This window comes from Prunus avium, chromosome 6, assembly GCF_965620075.1.
Source record: "Prunus avium chromosome 6, drPruAviu1.hap1.1, whole genome shotgun sequence".
NCBI lineage: Eukaryota > Viridiplantae > Streptophyta > Magnoliopsida > Rosales > Rosaceae > Prunus > Prunus avium.
Genome location: NC_142289.1, coordinates 32,511,700 through 32,532,669, shown reverse-complemented (window position 1 = coordinate 32,532,669; position 20,970 = coordinate 32,511,700). Strand labels below are relative to the sequence as shown.

At 36.9% G+C, this 20,970-nt stretch overlaps 2 protein-coding genes and 1 long non-coding RNA gene across 5 annotated transcripts; 2 read left to right on the top strand and 1 right to left on the bottom strand.

The window, feature by feature from the left end:
• The first annotated feature begins 107 nt into the window (after positions 1 to 107).
• On the top strand, positions 108 to 2,900 carry LOC110752786 (uncharacterized). Its single transcript, XR_002526027.2, has 3 exons — positions 108 to 169; positions 295 to 781; positions 2,525 to 2,900. It is a non-coding gene; the product is annotated as an uncharacterized LOC110752786 (long non-coding RNA).
• Positions 2,901 to 4,070: 1,170 nt separating this feature from the next.
• On the bottom strand, positions 4,071 to 9,836 carry LOC110752785 (uncharacterized). 3 transcript variants are annotated; one of them, XR_015836673.1, is made up of 4 exons: positions 6,772 to 9,836; positions 6,591 to 6,661; positions 5,762 to 5,857; positions 4,071 to 4,467 (listed from the first exon to the last, which is right to left on the bottom strand). XR_015836673.1 is itself a non-coding variant. In XM_088255268.1 (4 exons), exons 1-4 carry the CDS (start codon positions 6,797 to 6,799, stop codon positions 4,360 to 4,362), a joined length of 303 nt encoding a protein of 100 aa, XP_088111394.1. In that variant the 5' UTR covers positions 6,800 to 8,019; the 3' UTR covers positions 4,071 to 4,359. The 3 variants fall into 3 exon arrangements, 1 of the variants encoding a protein (XP_088111394.1); XR_015836674.1 differs by having other exon boundaries at positions 6,591 to 9,323; positions 9,613 to 9,836; XM_088255268.1 differs by having other exon boundaries at positions 6,772 to 8,019.
• Positions 9,837 to 13,060: 3,224 nt separating this feature from the next.
• Positions 13,061 to 15,235, top strand: LOC110752809 (uncharacterized). The gene is made up of 2 exons (XM_021953539.2): positions 13,061 to 13,788; positions 15,097 to 15,235. The coding sequence occupies exons 1-2, from the start codon at positions 13,194 to 13,196 to the stop codon at positions 15,102 to 15,104; spliced, it is 603 nt and encodes a 200-aa protein (XP_021809231.1). The 5' UTR covers positions 13,061 to 13,193; the 3' UTR covers positions 15,105 to 15,235.
• Positions 15,236 to 20,970: the final 5,735 nt, after the last annotated feature.

Sequence of the window (20,970 nt, the reverse complement as noted above, 5' to 3'; positions counted from 1 at the left end):
TTAGTAAGGTGAAATATCTTTATTACCTTTTTTAGCATTAAATTAGTTTTGGATCTTGTTTAAAATTAAAATCTATAGAATGCAAAGAACATAAAAATTCGACAAAACCACTCCTGAGGTTTGAAGCCTCAAGCCGCTCTCCCCGCCGATGCCTCCATTTCCTTTACAGGTTTTTTCCATCTGCTTCAATTCGTTATTTTCCTTTTGACCTTTGCTTAATTTATTTGAATTTCAACTCAATTTCAGTTTCTTCTTTGAATTTGGTGCTAATTTCCATTTTTTCGATATAAACAGAGCTAGTGGTTAAGCTCGTGGAGTTCTGTGGCTACTCTGTAGATTGGAGGTGTCAATTGCCAGAGGAAGGTGTTCAAAAAGGCAAACGTCAGTGGTGCTAGCGAGAAGAACGAAGATGAAGACGATTTCTCTTTCGCATGCACCAACCCCGATGGATTGCCGATTTCCGTCGACGATATATTCCAAAATGGCCAGATTCGTCCGGCGTTCCCGATTTTCAACCGGGATCTCCTATTCTACAATGCCGATGACGACGATTCTTCCAAGCCAAAGGGGTTGCCGCTTCGTCTTTCTCTCTGCGGCCGCCATTGATGAAGCTCTTCTTTGATGAGCGGGATACGCCAACCTCGGCAACGTCGTTTTACAACTCAGGAGGTGGACTCAGGTCCTGATCCATGAGATCAACCAGCTTCTGAGTTTGATCATCAACACCTTCTACAGCAACAAGGAGATCTTTCTCCATGAGCTCATCTGTAACGCCTCTGATGTATGTATTTTCACCGTTTATTCTTATGTTGATTTCTCATTTCAGTATTTTCTAGTGTTTATTGTATGAATCGTTGTGTTTTCTGTTTGTGTTTGGCTTGTGAACGTTTTAAATTCAACGACTTAGTTTGTATGGCTTAGGTTAGAGATATGAACATGTTAACTTTTATGTTGTGGTTTATGATCGTTTCAATATGGAAGGAAACTAATTTATTTGTTCTTTAGTTGTGATAGGCATATTTGCTTTGGTTGATGTTTAGTCCTTTCTTTCTTTAGGGGCACCAAAAATACAAATTAGCCAATACATTACAGAGAGGATGTATGTCTTTCCTACTTTCCTAAGACTGTTCCCTGTAATATTAACCAAATTCAGTTTCCCTACTATTGCCTCTATGATTGAACAAAGTCTATCTGTTAGGTACTTAGGTACAACATATGTTTTAATTCATTTAGTTTTGGTGTTGTTGAATGATCCAAAGAACATAGATAGACACATAATTGTTTTAATTTCATAATAGTCCAATGATCTAAGTCTTCGGATACTCATAACCTCTAGCTTACAACAAGAGTTCAACTTTCATCTCTGTATTTACAAATTTTACCTTGATTTCAAGTTGCTCAAACTTGTTGGCCAAGATTAGGTTTTACACAACGAGGTAACATAGCGAAGCAAGCAGCATTTAATATGTAATAAATGATTAATCATGTTTTGTATTCATTGCCCTGAAGCATGTCTTGCTTAGGACATATTGGTTAAGTCATGCACACATAGATCACTATCTGACCCCCAACTCTTACAATGCTTAGAGCATCCGCAATGGGCTCCCTAAACCACTTCCTTAGACAAATTTTAGGGAGGAATTGTAAAAATGCAACTCCAACCATGCTCCCTATCCACCTCCTAAAATATGGAGTCCTCTAGGAGCTCCTAAATCTGAGGAGAGAGAAAGTACTCCTAATGGCTCCCTATAATTTAATGCTGCCTTATTTAATGAATATTTCAAACCTTTATTTAATGCTAACTATTTTTTATTTTATTTTTTAATAGAGATGGACCAATCATAAAAGAGTTATAGCATTTATGACTCTCCAAATTAGGGAGTATGGTTGGAGTTCAAATTTTTTAGAGAGCTCCTAAAATAGCTTTCTTATATTTTTAGCTAAATTTTAACTAAGAAATAGAGAGCATCATTGCGGATGCTCTTAGCCAACAAACTACGCCCCAACCAAGAGACCAAACTTTCTACATCATTTCAAGCTGCTAGCTAAGAGTCTTAATAAAAGTTTAACCAAAACATTGGGTGAGTTACATCTGTTTTGGGAAATTGGGTTGCTGATAAAATGTGTCTATATTCACAAATTCCTCATTTTTAGAGTTAGAAAATGAGAAAGTTGGTTTATTTATTGTACTAGTTTTGTGCAATTGTTTTTGCTTCTGATTTGTAGCTGAAAGATAGCTTCTCTCTTTGTCTTGGAAGTTTGTAATGGAATTGCAGCTGAATTTAATGGTTAGGCTTTGATTTCATTTTGTTCTTCTGTTATTTTAGTGAAGAGAGAAATCATCATTTTGAACTCATTCTAAGTGTACCATGTGATTGAATTTATTCATTTCTCTGTGCTTTGATGTGGCATTTGCAACAAGCCAATTTTGGCCTTTTGGGTGGTTGTGGGTCTAATATATGACTCTTGTAAATTGTAACAAGCTGGTAAGTTGATTTGTAGTATACAATTTGTTATATGTAAGTGGGGCATAGGCGGGTTCAAGCTTGGTGGAGTTGGTGATTCATGGATGGATGTCTTGGAGCTGATACGGCTATCTGGTTGAGGGAACTTCTGGTCTTGGTGGCAGATTTGTGGGTCTTTTGTGTGCAACTATGCTGCTTTGTGCGGTGGTGATGTCTCCTCTCACGGCGGCCTTTGTGTGCTTAGGATAGGGTTTGCCAAAATCCTAGCTTTGAGTGTGAACTGGGCTGTATGCTTATTTTTGGGCCCTAATTGTATTTGGGGTGGGCCACTGGACTTTGTGTGTTGTTTTATTTTGAGTTATTTTTGTTATTGTACTGGGTATGAGAACTTTGTTCTAAACTTGGTTTGAGTTTAGATGTTCTTTCCTGGTTGTGTTACGGTTCTGTTATGCCATTGGTTTGTGCTTTGTACACCTGCCTCTTCGGCGTTTTAATGAAATGAGATATGATTTCGACCAAAACAAAAAAAATAAAAATAAAACCTGTACAAAGTGGTTTTGCAATACCATTTCCAAATCAAGACAAATGCATAGTAAGTGAGCTTTATAATAAGAAGTTGCAGCTAAATTAGATCATTGCCTGATATCAGATAATTGTAGGTCATGATAAGGAATAGGACATGATTGCAAAAAGTATATTAATGTGACTAAACTTACACCTCAGAATCAGTAATGTAGTTCATGACTAAACTTGAAATTAACAACTATATCTCTATTATAATTTGGTAAGCGAAAGTTCATTTTGAGCATTTATCAAAAACAAGAACAGGAAACAGTCAAACTGAAGAGAAATTATGGACTTGTTCTAAAATCATATGAAAGCAATCATACTTGTAATCAATTATCCTGAGAACTGGAGGATCTGCTTCTGTAGAAAATATTACCTGCAACAATGCAGAAGAGATTAGTCTTCAAAACCATGTTATTATAAAAAGCATCATTTCTAACTCAAATAAGAAGCTTTTGTATGAATACAGACAGACAGAGATGGAGGTGATGCAAATACTTCACATGAACAGAGGGGTTGGCGAGGCTAGTTATGCTCAAAACTAAAACAGAAATACTCTACGTATCAAATCCTCATTAGTAAAGATTTTTATGTCTAATACCTAATTTTTCTTAAAAACTAACATACACCAGTTAGAGGGCAAATCCTAGAACATGGCCACGGTAGACGCACGTCAACCCCGAACTCAAAGGAATTACTAAACATTGAATGTCATTTTTGTGATAATTTATATAGGCCTATTTGGTGAGTCCGATTATGTAATTGGATAAAACTGATGCAAAAACTCAATAGGACCCTGTTCTTATGAACTCCCGCCTACTTATTTTTCTTCTGTATTTCTTAAGTATTTTTCTAAAGAGGTGTTTACATTAACACCCTTGAGGTTTTTCGTGTTCTCTTAAGAAATAATTGTCCACATATTATACTATCTGTGTATTTTGGACTTAACAAAATTATGAATGTGGTGCTTTCCATCAAGCCTGATCTACAATTCTTTTTAAAGGTAACAGAACAATGTAACTATGGTACAACAACACAAGCAGAAAATCTCCTATCTGGGTATTTCCTTCTTTGATAATTTATCTGGCTATGATACATGTTAGCGTGCTATACACTCTTCTGTCAAGTTTATGTTGCCAAATGTATCAGCAGGAAAACAATTTCAACCCCTGCATTTCAATTGACATTCCTTCAGTACGTCCTTCGCAGTCGAATAGGAAATAGGTGGGGCCTGCTGTTATGTGACGGACGGACCTGATTGTCATTAGAACCCAACACAAGTATAACAAATTTGCTCCATGTCAACGAAAGGCCATGCTGTGTGGATTTAAGTTGAAAGTTGAGCCCTCTGTCCACTATAAATGTCTTTGCTTTCAGGTAATAATCCCTGGTCGAAATCTTCCATACTCTTCACCAAAGTCGGCCTCCCAAGTTCCTGTGTAGCATAGAATAGCAGTCATTAAAAACTAAAATATCATTGGTTTGGAAGCAAGTCAATAAATAACAGAAATTCACTTGCACCGTAATGTTCAGTTTTAAAATAGAACTACAGTTTGTAATTGCCAAGCATACTCTGCTATTTTTCAGTTACATTTTTCATTGTTAAGACTGGGAATGCCTAGAAATTAATCAGACTGGCATACAAAAACCCACACTCTAAGCAAGTTGATCCGGCTAAAGTTCACTCTGAGATGAAGTTGAATGACCGGAAACAATTGAGTCAGAAGAACACAAATGACAAAATAGATGTGACTAGAGTACAAATTGATATAAAATGAGCAAAGAACACTTTTACCTCCCTCTAGTTTGCTGAAAAGTTTTATTGTTCCCTCGAATCTCAACTTGAACAAGGTTAACACCTCATTTTTCAATTATGACTGACGGATTCCTCAATCTGTTTCTATTAACCAGACTGGAAGGAAAAGAAAACATCCACATAATTCCAATGTGATCTCAAGTCCACGTATATAAACTCCCCCCATATAAACATCAGTTGGAAAGTGATCACCAACCCATCCTATGATCCATTACAGATATAGCAATTCACAAGGATAATCAGTTTCATTTAGGAAATTTTTATCCAAATAATGAAATCCATCCAACTCATCAAACTGCCATTTGGATTTGTAATGCTCTTCTCCCATCTATGATGTTTTCAAGCCAATCAGATAGAGATAAAATATGCCATCAAGAAGGTAGAATTTTTATATATCACAGAGGAGAAAATGGTAATCACAATGCAACACAGATAGAATGATTCAGAAAAAAAAAATAGAATGGTTGGGCACATTTGATTTTACATGCCCAATAAGCATGACTAGAGCATTAAATTCAAAGATGGCATCCCCATAAGTAAAATCCTATGAAAAAAATTGTGTTCTTCAAATATTTTTTTTATTTTTAAAAGAAACAATATTATTCAGAAAGAATAAAACATCAACAGCACACGAGATGGATAAGCTCTACACTACAAAACTACCGCTTTCCAATCTAGATGGATAAGCTGAAAACTAATCTTCCTAAACTCTGCTGAAACAGAAGCCCAAAGTGAGGCCCAGACTCGGATACAATCCCAAAGCTGCTTGCATTGACTCATTCAAATTGACTCATTCTGCTTGCAAAAGAAACCTTATATACAGATGTGATGGTGGCATTTGCCTAGCTATTGCATGCATCATTGCATTCTGAAAAATAATAAATGGCCATGTTCAAAATCCAAGAGACCCTACCAGTAGCAAAGTGTGTTCAATTCTATAGCCAGAACCCCAATATGGTGCATCATTGGTGATGACTTTGTACGCTGTCATAACTGGCTTCGACTTATCCTGAAAATTTTGAACAATGATTAACAGATTAAAAGCTAGATTTGCATGAGAACTCAAGCGACAAGGCAAATCAGAGAGTGCAATTGTTTTGCAATACTTTTTATCCATGTAAAAAGTAATATCCAAGAAAATGCAAGACTAAGGTTTTATCACATGTACAGCATTTTTTGTTTCCAGCCAGACACTTGGAGAACATAATTAAACAATGCCATTCTCCACACATTCATAAAATAGAATTTGTGTGCCCTAGCATAAAGTAGGATTAGAAAACAATAATGCACTAGAGAGAGAAAGAGAGAGAAGATAGCACATGGATAGTCACAAAAAAAGTATTCTAAAATAAAAGAAACATAAAACAAACTGTGAGTAACTGACACGTCGTAAATTCATAAACAACAGGGTTAAACTACTGGTAGGGAAGATTCCAACCGGATCCCTCTAAAAGTGGACCACGGCCGGTTTTCGCTGACGAAACTTTGGATAAGTTTGTGTTGCTACTGCTAACTACGTAACTCCAGTAATCCCTTGCAGATGATGCAATGTCAACAATTTTCACATCCCTGGTTGCTAGTTGTTCTTTGCTTAGACCATGTACCTTTAGTTTCAAAGTGACAAAGAGAAGAACAAGAAAGAAAAGTAGGGTATACAGACATTAAATTATAAATTCCCCACTACAAAGAGAGTTATAAAAAAACCTTAACAAAAGACAACAGAAACTTTTCTAGAAACTTACATTATTTGTCTGTCCATTGTCAGCCCTGTGAACTGTTTCAATGTCAGCTGAAACTTGGTAAAGTATGGGCACTGCAAAAATGAAACACTAGCGATTATGCTTCTAAATTCTTTTGTAGAGAAATTCTAAGAATACAGATGGACAATTAATTGTTTTCAGAAATGGACAAGAATTCTGTTACCTTGATTACTGTGCCGTAGAGCATCCATTTACAGACAACCAAATACCATGTTGTAACAAATTTGAAGTGTGTTTAACGAAAAAGATATACAAAAATTGACATCAAGAACACATGGAAAACCTGTTTTGCATCTTGGGTATGCCTTCCAGGCTTCCTCTTGCATGATGAGAGCACCAGCTGGTGCAAAAGTGGTAAGCCAAGTAGGAGCTTTGCTGAATAAGATAATGTAACCTTGGAATTCATAAAATAAATGTCTGCATGAAACATTATTAACAGTCGTTCTACTTCACCAAAATAAAGAGGAAGGAAATAGTAAGGCCATCATATATGTAGGAACCTAAGCCGTATCAATGCTCCCACGTAGACCAAAACTCTCTAGGTGATTATGGTTACTGTGCAATTAACTAAAGAGTGAAGCACAACCTTTCAGGTTTCTCCTTACTCCATAAAACAGCACACCTTCAGTTTAAGATAATCTTTTGTTCACTGTTCACTAAACAATAAGGGGTTCTAAAACTAGAGGAACGCCTTTCATTTGCCATTTTGGCAGCAACTTAAACCGACCACATATTACGTGTATTGATTTACCTTTGTAGATGGTAAATTTTGAAAGAGTACTGACCAAAGTACATCATCTTCAAAGGATTTGTTCTGTTGCTGCATCTTCCTAACAACGTACATCTGCGCTACTTGATACTGCATAGTTCATAGTTCTTTTACAAAATCATGAACTTGTTAACTGCATTTACCTCTTCCAATGACATGGGCATTACAATCCGACTTCAAGCAAGTCCCCAATTGAAAGGTCAAGAGTTAAGGAAACCTCAAAAGAAAGACTTAAAAAATATGAAAAGAATATGAAAAGAATAGGGGACAAATTTTTTGAGGTATTGTCTGACCAAATAACCCGATAACGCTATACACCTTAGAGCATATCCAAATGATGTATAAAAGTCAAAAGGACCCAGTTCTTATAAAACTCAATGCATATCAATATCCAATACCCAATACCCAACCCACTTTGATGGCAATTTATAGAATGTATATAACTATTAGTAAAAAAAAAAACATACTATTGATAATTGAGAAGAATTATGGTTGTAAAAGATTCCTCATACTAAAATGAAAAACACTCAGTAACTCCCTCATCAACAATCATTCAGACCAAAAATTCAACGAAATCCACTTGCAGTCTCAATGTTTACTGTGATAGAAGATGTGTTTCAACTTTCAAAGAGGCGAGTTAAGTTCATAATTCTCTTTTTATCAATGGCAACAATGCTGGATCCACTTTATCTTTACACAATAAATCAACTATCAATTCTGTAGTTGATGCATCTGCAGAGAAACCCCTTTCCACCATTTGTTGAATAAGTCCCATCGCTCTTACTGTCCCATTGTTATTGATGAACCCTCGAATAATTATGTTATACGTATACCCATCTGGAGAACAACCTTTCTCTTCCATTTCGGCGAGCAGCTTTTCTGCTTCACTTGTCAGGCCCCCAATACAGAGTCCTTTAATCATTATGTTATATGTCCTCGCATTTGGTTGAAGTCCTCTGGATGATAAACCACAAAACAGATCCCTTGCAGATTCAATTTTTCCAGCTATGCACAAACCGTCAATTAGAATATTGTAAATCACAATATTTAGATCAAACCTCTTCCCTTCCATCTCTCTAAACAATTGCATTGCTGTAGAAAGTTGTCGGCTTTTACACAGGCCATCCAGTAGAATAGCATAAGTTTGAACATCTGGAAGTTGGCCACAAGCTTGCATCTTAGAGAACAGCTGTTGTGCATCACGTATTTTGCCCATTTTGCAACAACCGTCCACAAGAGTACTATAAGTAACGGTATCTGCAACCAGCCCTTTACTAGACATTTCCCCAAGAAGCATCATGGCCTCATCCATCATCTTATGCTTACAAAATCCGTTTATCAATATGCTATAACTAAAAGCATCAACCATGGAGCCCTTGCTAAGCATTAGTTCAAAAACCTTTTTCGCTTTGTCCATTCTTCCTCGCAAACAACAACCATTCATTAGTGAACTGTACGTAACAGTATTAGGTTCAATATCTCTTTCAATCATCATTTCAACCACGGTTTGTGCTTCCCCAATCATCCCCTCCTTACAAAGTGTGTCTACCAAGACAGTGAAGGTGCGCACATTTGGAAAGATATTTCTACTCACCATGTCATTCAACAACCTTGTAGCTTCTTTCCAATCGCCTAATTTGCAAACTCCATGAATCAAGGATGTATAGGTAATGACATTTGGGGCAATACCCTTGCACATCATTTCTGAGAAGAGGTTTAATGCATCATCAACTAGTCTATCCTTACAAAGACTGTCGATGATTGTGCTATAGACAACTCAGTTAGGCCTGCAAGCTCCTTCTTCCATCTTCCTAAGCAACTGAATAGCAGCACCATTGTTACCTTTCATGCAAAAGCCCTTTACTAGTGTGCCATAAGTAACCACATTAGGCTGACAATTACCTCCCGCAATCATTTTGTTGAAAATTCCTGCTGCCTCAGCCACTCTATTCTCGAGAAGAAAACCGTTGATTAGAGTGTTGAAGGTCCAGACATCTGGTTCAAAGCCCGATTTGAAGAATTGTCCCAAGACAGATAAACTAAACCCCATTTGGTTCAAATGACAATAACAATTAATGAGAATGTTTAGATTAGTGATATTAGGCAAGTCTCCTTTTGGCTGCTCTGGTTGGGTTCTTGTAGATTTAATTGGTTTAGAAGATTGAGAGTGAAAGAAAGCAAAGTAATTGTTGACGAAAACAACAAGACTGGAGTCAGAGTGAAGACAATTCATACCTCTGCTGCTCCAGCAAGAAGAAGAAGAAGAAGAAGAAGCAGCAGTTGTAGCTCGCATGATTATCTTCAGCATCGCACCAATCCAACTGGTTTCCCTGAGAAAGCTTAAGTCCGTGTTACCATGAATTCGACAAAAACTTTATTTCTCTAAACTTCGATAAGATATTCCTCCGTTTCGTTTCGTTTCGTTTCGTTTAGCTTTTGGTCGTATGGTTTTTTTCTGGTCCGACGGATCCCGAAATGGTTTGGTTTTTGTCAAAATGGCACGTGAGTTTTTTTTATTTTTTTATTTATAAAAGGTGACACGTGATTTTATATTGGTTAAATCAATAGATTGGTTTTTAAAACCCAAACAATAATCTCCACATTTTCTAGTTAAATGTACTTTAAATAAAGTTATTGATCTCTTTTTTAAACAAATAATAAATCTTATTAGTATATACATAATTATAAAAAAGATTTAAATAAAGTTGTAAAAAAATTACAAAAAAAAAAATTGCATACATAAGTCAAATTTGATTTGGGCCCATATCGGCATGTTTGGTGGCTCGACACCAGCATGGTTTGAGTTCATATGGGCTCGGGCTAGGATTGATGATTTTCCTAAATGGACGGACCCAGCACCACCTGTTTATTAAATGAGTTGACTATAAACAGGTTAGACCGACCCAACACAGCCCGTTTAACACCTCTAGTTTTGATACTCACATAATAGAAGAGAGAGAAGAGTTTGGTTTTGTTGTTTGCTCGCACAACCATAAGGCCTATTTGGTGATAATTTTACAATTGCTAGGATATCTTGACTTATTTTTGGGGAGTTCGATTATGTAATTGGATAAAATGATATATAAAAGTCAATGGAACCCATTATTATAGAACTCCGGCCTACTTATTTTTCTTAAGTATTTTCTAAGTTAAAACTTCTTCTCTTAACGCTTTGAACACCAAAGTTTCCTATTACCCTTAGGCCCTGTTTGGTTCACGGAACGGATTTGATGGGAAATCATTTCCCATGTCATTTCCCAAGGGATGAGAAATGGTGATTCCTTTCCCATGTTTGGTAATGCTGGGAAAGTAACTCGGAAATATCACTTTATTTCCTTTCCCATGTTTGTTTTGAGTAGGAATGGAAAACAAATTTTGTTTAGTTTCCCAATTGTACCCCTATTAAAGAAATATGAATAAAAAAAATAAAAAAAGAATACCAATAGTTGTTGGATAAAAACTGTAATTATGAATTGTTAGTAAGGACAAATTAGTCAGAAAAAAAGTGTATTTAATGCTAGCCTTACTTTCCCATGGGAAGGGAAAGTAAAACCCAAGGAGGAAGGAAGGCTTCACTTTCCCTCCTACTTTCTCATATGCTAGGCAACAATTTCCCATGCCTAACTTACCAAACATGGGAAAGTAATTGATTTCTCATGTTTGGTAAGTCCAAGCATGGGAAATGGTTGCATGGCACATGAAAAAGTAAGTGGGAAAGTGAAGCCTTCCTCCCAACTTGGGTTTTGTTTTCCCTCATGAGAAAGTTTGAGAAAATAAGCCAACATTAAATGTACATTTTTCATGACTATTTTATCCCCATTAACAAATTAGAATTACAATGTATCATTAAATGCATTCTTTTTTTATTGATTTAATATGGGTATAATTGAAAAATTATACAAACTTGGTTTTCCATTCATACTCATAACAAACATGGGAAATGAAATAAAGCAATATCTCTCGGTTATTTTCCCAACATTACCAAACGTGGGAAATTAATCTTCCATCTCCCATCCCTTGGAAAATAACATGGAAAATGATTTCCCCTCAAATCCGTTCCGTGAACCAAAGCCTTAAAACGCGTACAAGACCAAAAACCCACCGCAAAATCTATGACATTAAATCTTCTAATTAATAAAATAAATACCATGCAAAAAAAAAACCTTGAAAAATTTAACGAAATCATCCACACACAAAAATCACAATCTTGTCTCATTGGAAGGTACTAGTCCATGAATATTCACCTAAACCTTAACTTGTATCAATAAATATCCACCTAAACTTAACTGTAGATGAATTATACCATGTAATGATCTCCAATAGTACACTAGAATTACTCTATTAAATAGAAGGTTTAACAATAACACAAGGCCTCATTTCAAAGAAATGTTTTAACCACCCCTCTCTCCCTGGTCCTGTTTAGGGGTGCTTCTGAATTTCTGACAACCAAAAGCGCTTTTGACAGCGTTTGGAAAAAAAGTTTAGAAGCGCTAAGCATTCCCAAGTGATTTTCCAGAAAGAATTTGTATTTTTTATATTTTATGAAATTTCAATATTTTTATAATAAAAGCGCTCTCTCTCTCTCTCTCTCTCTCTCTCTCTCTCTCTTTTAAGGCTCAGCTCTCCTGTCTTCTTTCTGCGTTATCTTCTCTTCTCTTCTGTTCTTTAGTTTTAAGGCTCAAATCTCCCCTCTCTCTCTCTCTGTCCTTTCTGCTTTCTCTTCTTTATAGCAGTAACTATACACAGCTTCAGCATAAGAAAACCATATTGACGTACCTGTTATAATTTTTTTTCCCCCCTTTATATTATTGAAAACAAGCTTTGCTACGCTTCAATCACAGAAAACAAAAGCAACTGAGCCATGGAGTCTACTCATGGACATGCATGCACCATTCTTGGCTTCTTCTATACATCAAGTGGCCCTCCATCCTAAAACTTCTCAACATAATCTCCAGTTTCCTTAATCACGTCCAGGACGAACGCAGCCCTGTATGATAAAAGAATTGAAGATTTCGCTGATATGTTGGGCAAATCAAAGTGACCAAAATTTTAATACAGTTTCATGATGCGGCCCTAACTTCATAATTATGCTACAAATTTATGGCTATGAAAGTAAGGACTGATGCCCAGTTAAAACAACACCAGACTGAACTTTAAAATAAAAATGTCACTAACACTTGCTACAGTTTTATTCAAAGTTTTCATATTTTGAGCAAATTCCAGTAATTATCGTTGATGGTAATCGATATCGAATTTTCGTAGATACGCGGTTGAAGATGTAGAAATAAATATTAAAAATGTTTGGCATACACTTTAGGAAATGTCATCAAAACAAAAGAGACTCCACTGAAATTTTCCGAGAAACTTTCCACCTAGAAAAGTTTGGCTTAAAAGCTCAGTTCTCCCTATTTTCTGCGCAAGGATGGATTTTTCTGTTGGCCCCAGCAGCCATGCATGAAACTACCTTACCATTTCTGTGTCCTTTTTTTTTTTTGGGTCAACTTAGGCATGACATGACCCAATCAAAATACTACCCCCCCCCCCCTGTCATCCGATTGGAGAGTCTCCAACTGGACCCACTTGGCAGCCACGTCATCAATTCTCCTTGTAAAGAAAAATGGTTGGAGATTCTATATTAATCCCAAATTCCCAAAAAGAAAAAAAATCCTATTAATCCCAATTCTCTCCAATCCCCACCCACAGGGCCACAGTAGTAGTTTCAAAACACATTTCGATATCTTCTCTCTCGCGCTCTCTCTCTGCCATCTCTCTCTCTCTCTCTCTCTCTCTCTCTCTCTCTCTCTCTCATTTTTTCCATGAAGAACTTTCATGAGAAAAACCAGTCCCTCCAATTTCATGCCGGTCCAGAAAACGGGGCCCATAAGAATAACGTACGTTCAGAAGAAGACACAGAAAAAGAACACCACCATGATCTCTATCACCAAACTCCTCCTCTTCCCAAGATGAAGACGATGGTCAACAACACGTGCCAGTTTAAGCGGCGGCCCATCAAGTACCGCTCTTTGAAACAAATCCTCCGCACCAGACCACCACCACCTCCTCCTCCTTCTTCTTTTTCTTCTTGTTCATATGAGTACTCGAATGGCAACGAGGAAGACGAAGACGAGGGTGTGGTGAAGGCGTCAGATAGAATTGATCTGGCGAAATTCGCGTTCAAGTGGGGAAGGACTGATCGGAGAGAGCGTGAAAGTTTGGTTGCGGACAAAACCCATGAGTTTTCAGTGGAGAATTATAACAGAGTGGTTCATGAGCCTGCGATCGGGTACAAATGTGGAGCTTCTTTGAAGAAACTTCTCTATGGGATGTATGGAAGGAAGGCTGCTGCCACGGAAGACGATGAGAACGATGACGCGACTAGTCGTCCCCAAAATGAATTAAACTTCAGTGAAGGTCAGTTTGCTCGTCTCGTTAATTTCGCCAGGAGAAAATTAATACAGAACAAAAGAAATATCATGAAATTTCGGCCATAAGTTAGAGAGGCTGCTACCTTTTAGTTTTGGGTTTTGATTTTTATTTTGTTATAGTTAGAGAGGTTGAAACAATCTGTGGAAGAAATGAGGGATGAGAAATGGTGGAAGGAGGGAGGACGAAGAAATGAATGTGAGTCTATGAAAAAGGAAAAACTTGAAAACATAACAACGCAAAAGTCAATTTTAGTTTTTAATTTCCTTTTTATATACCGTTTCCTCCCACTCTTTTTCTTTCTATAAATCCATTCTACATCTAACAAAAAACATAAAAAAAAGAACACAAAATGGTTATCGAACGAGCCTAAAAGTTATACTTTTGTTAAATTATGAATCAAACATGTGTTGAAGGAACTGTTTGTGTAAACAAATCACTACACAAGTTTAATGTTACTATACGTACCTTTGTTATAGCTTTAATTTTGCCCGCCTGTATGTCTCTAGTTGATGATATTGATCAACATTGTTGACACCGAACTTGCCTTTATTAAATTTTCATTTTTCTAAAAATTATGGTTGGTCTGTGATTTCTATTTGAGTGGTCTTGTGTCTTGGGCAAAGACGACACTCCTTGGCTCGTTACATGTAATGAGTTATATTTTTTTTTTACAGACAAATCATATTCTAATACATTGGCAAAAGTAATTCATTATAATTTTATGCACACATGTCAGACTGTGATTTGTATGCAAATGGAGGAACGGCTCCTTATTGTATTTTCCCTTTCAAAAATGTGAAAATCAGCTGATGCTTGAAGTTGTCTATTTTAGAACCCATAATTAGTTAAAATTAGGTTTAGTATTATGGGTAGTTTGTTTCAGATTTTGTTGGACCCAATAAATCATAATGTAAATATGAAAATGGGTGTAATTTTAGATGTGTTGCAGAATTATATGTAAGTCAAATTTCCACCAGCTATTGGTACGTCTGCTTAGAAAAAACTGATTTATTGAGCTTCCAATCGTTGTTTTTTCGTTCTTTCTGGAAATGATGTATGAGAAGAACTCGTACATTACATGCGAACAAGTATTTCAACATCGCTTCTTTTGAAATGCGTCGTACGGATTAAAGGGGTTTAAAAGAGAGTGAGTTCATGCATTTATCACCATTACTCACTTATTTATCTAGTTCTTTTTCATTGTTTGTGTGTATTATATATGGATTAAATATAATTACTGGCTCACTTTCCCTACCGAGCTATAAGCAGCTCACACATCAATAGATTTTGCAGGTAACTAGACTGCGAATTTGGAGGTGGAACACCAAAGTGATGCTTTGGGAAATGCTAAGCATGCTTGATGTTTTAGTAGCGATTAGGTTGTGCCTTTGTTAACTTCAAGCTGCAACAACCTGCAGGTAGAACTTATATGTTTGGGACTTTGGTTTTAATGCAATATATTAAATCTTAAGTTTAAACCAAATTTATCCTGATATTTTGAGTGTAGAAAACAAAATGAGTATGATTCACACCCTAACTCTAAATTGATGGTAATTTTTAGGGTTAGGGTTTGAATCATAAAGTATATGTTTTATTTATAGACATAACATATATATATCATCTCACGAATCTTTGATGTACGAACACACGCAAAAAGAAAATTCAATTTACAATGGTAAGATATCTTACAAATTGTTCACATAAACTATGAATATCCATGAAATCTAGGTGGTATCCTCCAACTAGGGTTTTAAATATTAGGGATTTTGGAAATATAGGTAGTCCAAAAATCGGAAAATATTGACAAATTATCAATTTGGTAAAAATTGGATAAAAACAATGGAAATTGTTGTGAACTAAACATATAAATTTTTATTTTGACACAAGGAATTGAAGCAAATCTATTGCATAGTGGATTTGAGTTAAGTTATGTCTACTAAGTAATGAAAGAAAGATTAAAACACATCATAATCTTTTGTTTATAATGATTTACTATAATATTTTATACTTTATATATTGCATTACATACGTAACTTAGTAGCATATGCCAATGGGATCTTAGCCAAGTGGTAGAACTGTTGGCATGCAGTTTAGTGGCAACAACAACAAAAAAAAACACTTAGTACCATATAGAATTCCAACGAGGTTCAAACTTTTCACTAGTACAACTATTAGTATCGGTATTTATAGTATGAGTATATTATTTCTTGAATAACTAACATCTCTAAAGGAATAAATATGAGACTCTGGAATGGGAACAAAAAAGCGGTTGTATTTTGTTGGATGAAGCTCTCTTGTACTAATGAGGGAGGACAAACATGGTTGAATTTTATTTTATTTTAGTTTAATAAATTAATAGTTTTTCTATTTAAACCCCGCACTTCTCTTTTTTCACCCCTTATTCTAAGTTCATCCCAACTTCTAATTCAAATTTTCACAATTTCTAAGAAAATTCCACTATCTTCCCAAACTATTCCTAAATACACACCCAACAGAAAAAAAAAAAAAAAAAAAAAATAGTAACACTTTCAATTTTAATAAATTAATATAATGTGTTCCCCCATTTCACTACTGCAATTCTATCTCGTGTCAAATTTACTATGTAAAATGCTTATGGAAAGTTTGAAGATGGTTAGCAGTTGGGGCCATCCCATCCTAAGTGGTATAACTCGTTCACATAGTATAATGTATTGGTGGGTTAAGATTTTGCAATTTAGAATATAGTATCAATAAATATTCACATAAAAGAGTTATATATACTTGTACCACGTGTCTATACTCTAGGACCATGTTATAATTACCTTTACTCATTGTGGAGCATGTCCACGACTGCCAAAAGTTACATTTCATGCAAATCAAAATTATGTAAGCGTCAATAGCAACAATCACTACCAACTCCAGTTCTTATTTCTTTGTAATTCTTGAATCTTGAAGCAATGAATTTCAACAAAAGAAGCCAAATCACAGTGAATTCCATTGCCAAAAGCTTCCCATTACGCTTTAAACGTAGAAGACCAAAGAGTCCAACACAACAGAGATGAGAGGGAGGCATCGAGCTTGTTACACAAACAAAGGGTTGTTTTAGTTTTAGCCATAGTCCTATATAGAGGGAAGTGGGTTCTCTATGATCTGCTTAACTTATAAAATAAAATTGCATCATTAGGTTAAAAGTTTTTAAAACACACATATACTTTAACGAAAAAGAAAAAGAAACCATTTTTTTCGATAATCTGCTCTCTTCTCATCTCCAATGAAATGTGCAATCATAGCAAATGTGAAACAATGGCATTGCCCATTGTTCCTTCCGGTACCAAAAACCGATTTCCTGACAAAAGCGACTGGCTCGAATGGAAGCTCCATAGCTCACAAGCTTTTTTTTCTCATTGATGGTTCTAATTTACATTAAAACTTTTTTTTCTTTCTCGTCACCCATTACAAAGAGGAGAGGCTCTAGTTTGGAAATCATTAATGTTTATTTGAAAAAGGAACATATATGCTTTGACCTATTTGCTGTCAAACAAAGTAGGGTAAATATTCAGTTATGCTAAGATACGCTCATATTATTATTCTTCTCCAATATGGAGGTATTTATACAAGTACAAAGATGTGTTAACCCTAAATAAAATAGGAAATATATCTAAATTACAATAGGAAGTAAATCTCTATTACAATAGGACTAAATAATAATTGGTAAGTAACCAAAATTCTAACTAAATAAGGAACCAAAATCCTAACTACATAAGGACTCGCCAACACTCCCCCTCAAGTTGGGTAAAGATATTTCGCACGCCCAACTTGACAAGCGAGTCACAGAACACCATACTTGAGAAGCACCAATTATAGAGAAGGTCTTTTCGTCAACCACGAGTGAAACAAGTGACAAACTAAAGCAAAGTTCGCAGCGGAAACACAAGAGCAAACCCACGAGTGAACACCATACTTGAGAAGCACCAATTGCAGAACACAAAAACCCTGTGAGCACGGCAGCAGATAAGGCAGAACACAGAAGCCCTGTGAACACGGCAAAAGCAAAGGCAACCAAACCCTAAAAATAGGGTAAGGCAAGGTAAGGCAAATAAAGGCCAAGCAAAGGCAAGGTGGCAAGGCATGGCAAAGAAAGCCCAGATAGGGTAACAAAACCCTAAAAATAGGGTAAGGCACGACAAAGGTAAAGCCTTACCCTAAAAATAGGGTAAGGCAAGGCATGGCAAGGCAAGGCAAAGCCAAACCCTAACAAATAGGGTAAGGCAAGGCAAAGAAAGTCAAGAGCAAAGGCAAGGTCAACGGGCATGACCACAGCAGAAACACATCAGCAAAGGCATGAGCAACAATATTGGCACCAACAAGAGCAACAAGGCAGAGACATAACAGACATCATCAACAGCAATACAATGCATTGGCACCAGCAACAGCAGAGACAACTTCTCTTCACTCCCCCTCTCCCCCCGAAGAGGAGGGGTCGATGGAGCCATATGATCAATGGTACTTGAGAAACATGCATGACTAACACTAAGATGTATCGGAATCAGTCATGGCAGATAGGTGGTTAAATCACAGCGGAATAGATGAGCAGCGGTGTCACTCCCCCTCAAATCCGACGATGTATGAGAGTCGAGATTTGGAGAAAGTAACACCCAAATAAAGTTGCAACACTCCCCCTCAAATCCGACACTGGTAAAGGGTCAAGATTTGGAAGAAGAGAAATTGAATAATAGTAAAGAGACTCAAACATGCCAGTCTCGTGGCAGAAACAAATGCAAGATGGGAAGGTGGTAGGGAGGTGGATGAATTTGTATAGATAGGGTAGGTGATGTTGACAAATGCGAGAGGTGTTGATAAAGGAAGAGACATATGGTGCAAAACAAGTCAATAAAATAAAGGATAAAAAAAAAAGAGGCAAGACATCCAGCATGTGGGCAAGAGAAGAAAAGACAGATTGAGCTCAAGAGATAGAGCTAATCACAAAGGGTGTTGGCGGGCAGAGAGAGAACATAGAATATTGAATATAAAAAGTGAAACAACTGGAAGACAGAATGCATGTGGGATATGGGCAAGACAAGAAGTCGGGACAATACCGGCAACACATAGAGAGTAAGTAGCTGTGCAAAGGGAACAACAACAGTGTGGATTGGCCGGGATAACTTTGAATGAATTGGTTTTATGCTGGTATGGTATGGGATTGCAGATGCCAGACGGGCCTGGAAACTTAATTGGAAGCTTGACTTGGGATGTGATACCAAGTCTGTAACACAGAGGAAGAAATCACGGCAGATATGGCTCGGCGAGCGTTGACGAGGCTCGCGGAGGAAAGCAATGGCTCGGTGAGCGGTGACGAGGCTCACGGAGTAAAGCAACGGCTCAGTAAGTGGTGACGAGGCTCACGAAGTAAAGAGACTTGTTATGAAGTTTCAAAGATAGAGAAGCTGAGACATCAAGAAAGACCATAAGATGAAGACCCATGATGGGTTAGGAATGAGGAGTGCCAACGACTCTCAATTTGGCAGAGGTAATCATAGGGGAACACAGCGGAGCACAGCAAATACACAAATACGGTAGATGCACGAAGACACGAATGACACGAACACAGCGACACAACACACAAACCCAGGAGGGCACACAGGGCACCGATAGGAAAAAAAATATGAGGCTAGAACACGGGTGAGCACAACACACGGGTCACCAGAAAAGTTGGCTCTAATGCCATGTCAAACAAAGTAGGGTAAATATTCAGTTATGCTAAGATACGCTCATATTATTATTCTTCTCCAATATGGAGGTATTTATACAAGTACAAAGATGTGTTAACCCTAAATAAAATAGGAAATATATCTAAATTACAATAGGAAGTAAATCTCTATTACAATAGGACTAAATAATAATTGGTAAGTAACCAAAATTCTAACTAAATAAGGAACCAAAATCCTAACTACGTAAGGACTCGCCAACACTTGCCCAACCAATTAAATTCGGGTCGCAGGCTAGACTACGGACTATTGATCCAATCCAATAACAGATCAAGTTGGGCGGACCTACAAGCAAAAGAGTGGCCCACAACCCTACAGATGGGCCCACCTATGGCCCATAAAAAAAAATTGCCCTTTATTGTTGGGTTTTAGTTGGCTATTATAGGAAATATTAGAGTGGCGATAGGAATTCACACTTTAGGTAGCATTGGTAGCTCCTATATCTTTAAGTGCAATCCTAACACTTTAATATAAGTCCGTGGATAGAGCGACAGTCCAACTCAAAGTCAGAAGCCTCTCCTAAATTTAGGTGTTTACTCAAGCACCCTCCCTTATAAATAGCAAGCCTCTCTTAAACCCTAGTCACCATATCACAAACGCAGCAAGCAACTCCTCCTTTCACATATTCTTTCTGTCACAGTTAAACTACAGATTTTTAGGTTATCCTCAATTTTTATTTTTCTCATGGAAAACTTTCGAGAGGAAGATCGAGAATATGATGGAGTAAGGGATGACCACCATCGTATGCGCTCGGAAGACACGAAACAAGGAGTAGTGCATGGTTTTGATGATAGTAAAGGTAAAGAAGTAGTACTACGAAGTCTAAATTGTGAGAACAACCAAGATCCAGATCGAAGTCGAATATGCAATGTATGTGGAAAAAGATTTGGGAGTGGACAAGCTTTGGGAGGTCACATAAGTGTCCACTTTGAACCTCGTCTAGGTCCCAAGAAGATGAATAACAAGTTTAAGGTCACCAAGCAACGACGATTACAATATTATCCTTCTTTGGATAATAAATTCTCATGCCATATTTGTAAAAAGATTTTCCCATCAAGGAAATCCTTGTATGGCCACATGGGATCCCATAGTCGAAGAGTCAAGTCTCCTTCTTTTTCTTCTTCATCAACATCATCTTCAGCTGAGTATAATGATCTTGATCTTAAAGAGCAAGATTATGACCGAGTAAAGTTCTTACCAGGCTGGGCTAAGAAAGATAGGGGAGGCATGAAGTTAGCTAACCAAACACCTAATTATAACAATGATTTTGCAAGAAAGTACAACAAGTTCTCCTCGTCAAAGAGATTGAAATTCTTAGATGGCCATACATGCAATATTTGCTACAAGAAGTTCCCAACGGGGCAGGCTCTTGGCGGCCACAAGAGGGCTCACTACTTCGATGAAGCACAACCAGTGCTAGAAG

What these genes read in the sequence shown, in the direction of transcription:
- LOC110752809 (XM_021953539.2), top strand. Translation starts at nt 13,194, where the DNA reads ATGAAGAACTTTCATGAGAAAAACCAGTCCCTCCAATTTCATGCCGGT.
- LOC110752785 (XM_088255268.1), bottom strand. Translation starts at nt 6,799, where the DNA reads ATGGATGCTCTACGGCACAGTAATCAAG. An exon ending in ACAATGGACAGACAAATAAT is followed by an intron (nt 5,858 to 6,590) that starts GTAAGTTTCTAG and finishes CAAAATTTTCAG; the next exon opens with GATAAGTCGAAGCCAGTTAT. An exon ending in TTGAACACACTTTGCTACTG is followed by an intron (nt 4,468 to 5,761) that starts GTAGGGTCTCTT and finishes TATGCTACACAG; the next exon opens with GAACTTGGGAGGCCGACTTT.